This window comes from Trachymyrmex septentrionalis, unplaced genomic scaffold (assembly GCF_001594115.1).
Source record: "Trachymyrmex septentrionalis isolate Tsep2-gDNA-1 unplaced genomic scaffold, Tsep1.0 scaffold13, whole genome shotgun sequence".
NCBI lineage: Eukaryota > Metazoa > Arthropoda > Insecta > Hymenoptera > Formicidae > Trachymyrmex > Trachymyrmex septentrionalis.
The window spans coordinates 5,398,974-5,403,730 of NW_017304438.1; the positions used below are offsets into that span (position 1 = coordinate 5,398,974).

The 4,757-nt window shown below is 29.3% G+C and overlaps 1 protein-coding gene across 1 annotated transcript in view; it reads right to left on the bottom strand.

Moving 5' to 3' along the window:
* Positions 1-1,841, bottom strand: part of LOC108756670 (uncharacterized PE-PGRS family protein PE_PGRS20-like) — a 2,282-nt gene extending 441 nt beyond the window's left edge. Inside the window, exons 1-5 of the mRNA XM_018500658.1 lie at positions 1,772-1,841; positions 1,585-1,678; positions 862-1,048; positions 464-687; positions 65-379 (exon numbers count right to left, since the gene is read on the bottom strand). Coding sequence (XP_018356160.1) covers positions 65-379; positions 464-687; positions 862-1,048; positions 1,585-1,678; positions 1,772-1,792 — 841 coding nt within the window. The 5' untranslated portion in view covers positions 1,793-1,841. The remainder of the gene's footprint in view (positions 1-64; positions 380-463; positions 688-861; positions 1,049-1,584; positions 1,679-1,771) is intronic.
* Between the last annotated feature and the right edge of the window lie 2,916 nt (positions 1,842-4,757).

The following is a 4,757-nucleotide window of genomic DNA, read 5'->3' on the forward strand; positions in this document are numbered from 1 at the left end:
CCTCCGTTGCCTCCGTTGCCTTCGTTGCCTCCGTTATCTCCATTGCTTTCGTTGCCTCCGTTGCCTTTGTTGCCTCCGTTGTCTTCGTTGCCTTCGTTGCCTTTGTTGCCTCCGTTACCTTCGTTACCTCCGTTGCCTCCGTTGCCTCCGTTACCTTCGTTGCCTCCGTTATCTCCGTTGCCTTTGTTGCCTCCGTTGCCTTTGTTGCCTCCGTTGCCTTCGTTGCCTTTGTTGCCTCCGTTGCCTTCGTTACCTCCGTTGCCTCCGTTGCCTCCGTTGCCTTCATTGCCTCCGTTGCCTCCATTGCCTTCGTTGCCTCCGTTATCTCCGTTGCCTTTGTTGCCTCCGTTGCCTCCATTGCCTCCGTTGCCTCCGTTGCCTTCGTTGCCTTCGTTACCTCCGTTGCCTCCATTGCCGGAAGGAGGAGATTCGTTTTCGGCACTAGATTTGTCGCTTCCATTGCCTCCGTTGCCTCCGTTACCTCCGTTGCCTCCATCGTCTCCGTCATCTCCGTCATCTTCGCCTTCTGAATCGCCTTCGTCGTCGTCCTTGCATTCTTTCGGAAGCTTTTTACCATGTTTATCAAGCATGAAATTATTAGTATATCCTAACGCTTTCTTATTTTCCTCTTCACAAGAAGGCTCAGTTTCTTCTTCGGGTTTACATTCCTTATCTTTCTCCTCAGTTTTATCTTCCTCATCTTCCTTTTCAGTTTTACATTTTTCATCTTCCTTCTCAGTTTTATCTTTCTCATCTTTTTCCTTAGATTTATCTTCCTTCTCAGTTTTATCTTTCTCATCTTCTTCCTTAGATTCATCTTCCTCATCTTCCTTAGATTCATCTTTCTCATCTTCCTTAGATTCATCTTCCTCATCTTCCTCCTCAGGTTTACATTCTTCAACTTCCTTCTCTGTAGTACATTCCTCAATTTCTTTCTCAGTAACTTCCTCAGTACATTCCTCTTCAATAACTTCCTCGGTACACTCCTCTTCAGGAGCAGGAGTTTCTTCACACTCGTCTTCATTAGTAGGCATTTTGTTATAATTTACTGTAATATAAATCAGCATTAATTGTACTATCCGATGCAATTTAGCTTTTTTGACTCATAACATGTTAAGTATAAGTAGTTATATCCAATGTATTTTTGCCTGCTGAATACAAATCTGTTATTGAAATTTTACTATTATGTATAATTTAAAAAAAAATTATGCCAAAGAGGCCAATAGATAATTTTAAGACGTTGTAAGGCAGCAAATTTTTTTTCTAAATTTTGTTAGTATCAAAACATCGCCTTTTAGTTTTATGATGCATTTCACTTTGTTTCAGTATAATTTTTTGTTTTAGAAATACAGCACAATTTAAAAATAGCTTTCTTCCTATATAATACACTAAAAGAGCATTTTATTCCGTCGTTTTTCTTAAAATTTAAACGTAATAGTCAAATTTGAACAACGAATTTGTGTTCAGTAGGCAAATATACACAGGAAATGATTATTCACACTTGTGTTGCAAAATAGTATTTGAGTAACCTTGGTGTATCCTTTATTATATATATATTTATTAGGTAATCGGAAATATACGTACCTTGTTCTACCGTTAGCATACTCTCAACTGAAGTTGAAGGACGAGCTCCAGCATTATCACATGCCAACATCATCATTATTAAGGAAAATGTGATCTAAAAAGGTTGATAGAAATCGTAGTATCTTTGAAGTATGTCCAGGTTATTATTTGAAAAAATTGTAACAACAATCACTGAATAAAAACTTACAATGGATTTTAGGGAAGCCATTTTTTAAAGGATCTTTTCCTAATTTTTTCTTGATTTTATGGTACAAATCGATGACTAAAAAGAAACAAAATGAGAGAGAAATTATAATATATTAATTTATCTTAAATTTAACTATATACACATGTCTTGAATTTTTATTTAAATAATGTATATCTTCCTGATATATGTCAGGGAGGCTGTCAATATAGGATATAAAGAGAAACGAATATTTACTATTGTTCTGTTGGTAAAAACTACATATATATACTATTGCTATCAAACTAATTATATATATATATATATATAATATAAGATAATTATATACAATTATCTTACGTAAATATAATGTAAACTATATGTAAATGTAGAATATTCTATATCTAAATTGCTAGAAAATTATATATACTTATTCAACTTTGAGTATAGAGGAGTTCTCAAGGTCAACTTAAAAACTTTTTATGGAAATTTCCGTTTTTCATCTTTTTATTTTTATATTCTTGTAGCTGACATTGAGATCTTTTCAAAATATTACAATGAAACTTTTTTTGGTCAAGTTTTTTTTCGAAATATGAGATGTCAAATTTCAAGTATTGCTGAAACAATTCTTCAAGTATTGAGAAACAATGGAAAAGTTATAAAACATTTTTCTTTATAATATAAATACTTTTTTCTAAGTTTCATCTAGATCAAACACGTATTATAATAAAAAAGAAATATTTAATTTTAATAAAAATAAGTAGATTTTTAAGTGTATATAATTCTGTATTAATATTGTTCAGTTTGAGAAAAGAAATTTAACATAAAAATATAAATATTAATTGAGCTCTCAAAATTAAACAATACAATACAATACATGACAATAACAACATATACATAGGATATATTAATGCGCGAATTTCTATATAATTAACAAAAATTTTTCTACATAGGATATAAATGTACAATAATTGTTTGTACCATATTATTAGTACGTTTCGGTTTTCTTCAAACCATTATCAGCAAATTATAAATACAATTGTAGATGTCTTTACAATGTTCTTATGACAATGTTGGAATTCATATCTATGTAAGACTGAGGATGAGCATTTCTTTACTTTCTGATGGGAAGTAGTCGTAAGTCTCTTCGTTAAAAAGCCAAGTGACTGATTTTATTCTCAACAGATTACAATTCGTTATTCCAAATGTAGAAAGTCAAGTTGTACAAGGAACGATAACAAAATTATAATATTTAGTTTTCACATTATACGATATAAAATTTATGACATATGTTATCCCAACGGCAGTCGGACAACTAAGAGAGGCATTAATTAAGATAGCTAAAAGCTAAGATTGAGAAAATCATTTTGAAATGTAACTTGTCAACATTACTTACAGCCTTAATTATTGAAAAAAGTAACTCATTATTTGTAACGCGTTGACTCGTTACTTTAACTCGTTATAAGTAATAAATTATTTTTATTCAATAGACTACGCATAATGGACAAGTTTTCAAAAATGATTTTTCTCTAACCTTAGCTTTCAATTAAAAATATCAATAATAATTTTTTCAATTATAAATATCATAAAAAATTGCTTGACATTACCAAATCATTATTATAAAAACGATAAACGCGCGTTATTTCCTATCCCTGTTAGTAAAATGAAATTTTACATACATTGGGATATGTTGGCTCGTTTTAAGAAAAGCTTAGTTTGAAATATTATTAAATCGCTTATTATTAAATCACACGCCACGCGTATGAACATTGAGTTACAACTTAACTGGACAAAACGCTTTATGTTTAATATTTTTATATTAAACATAAGGTAAGCTACAATTAAAATAATTTAAATTTATTTTTGTAATAACACATTTTGCTATTTGATTATTACAAAACCTCAAAAGATATAATCTTTACTAAGAATACATATATGCAGTCTGTTTTTTTATGTCTATTACATTTTCATTAGTAATATAGAATTTATTGTATAGGCAACTTATGTTGTGATATCAATTTACATCACTATCAGGGCAAGCTGACTATAATGGTGCCTATTAGTATTTTATTTATTGCAAAAAAAACTATACAATATAGTTAGAACCATTCCTGGCATAAAAATATAGAGAAAGATTTTTTTTATTATATTAGTACGTTTTAATGATAATAGTTACAATACTTTAAAAAGTTTAATGCCGAAATTGTGAAAACTATATCAACAAGTTCCAATTTACAGTATATATTGTTTTAATAATACATATCTTATTAAATAAACTAAAATAAATATTACAATTATTTCTCATTGAAACATGTTATAAAGTGTTCTTTTCTTAAAAGTTTGATATTAAAATATATTCTCATACATAAAATAAAATTTTATATAAAATTAAATATTAATAAATTCTTTTAATTTTTTAATCAATTTATTTAGTTTTAGAAATTTCTATCTAATTTTTTACACGTTGCGTTGCACCTACTTTTGTCAGCATTGCAATTAACTACCTGTAATTAATTATTATTTAACAGCTAACTTAACGTTTGGAGATGATTGTTTTCCATGCCATTGCTATTATTACCATCTGCAACTGTAAATCATCTTTATCCGGATGTTAAGTTCAAAACATGGTAATAATTTAAGCAATTTAAAGATAAAGGCGAAATAATACCGAGAGAATAGCTTCCAATACAAAATCACTAATAATTTTTACAGCGGTATCTGAATACATTGTAGGTAACTCCTATATCAGAGTTTCGATAAGGTATTTAATGGAAAGACATTGAACAATTCGGAAATTAGCACAGAATATTGCTAATATTATCCAGAATTATTGTTGCAACATATAGATTAGTTTAAATAAAAGTGACTATAATCGATTATAATCTGATCAAATGTGTTTTCTAATTTTCTCTCGATTGATTACTTTTTCATTATATTTTTTAATAAAAATAATAAATAACGAATAAATTATTTATTATTCACATAATTCGAATATATTAAATAATTTATT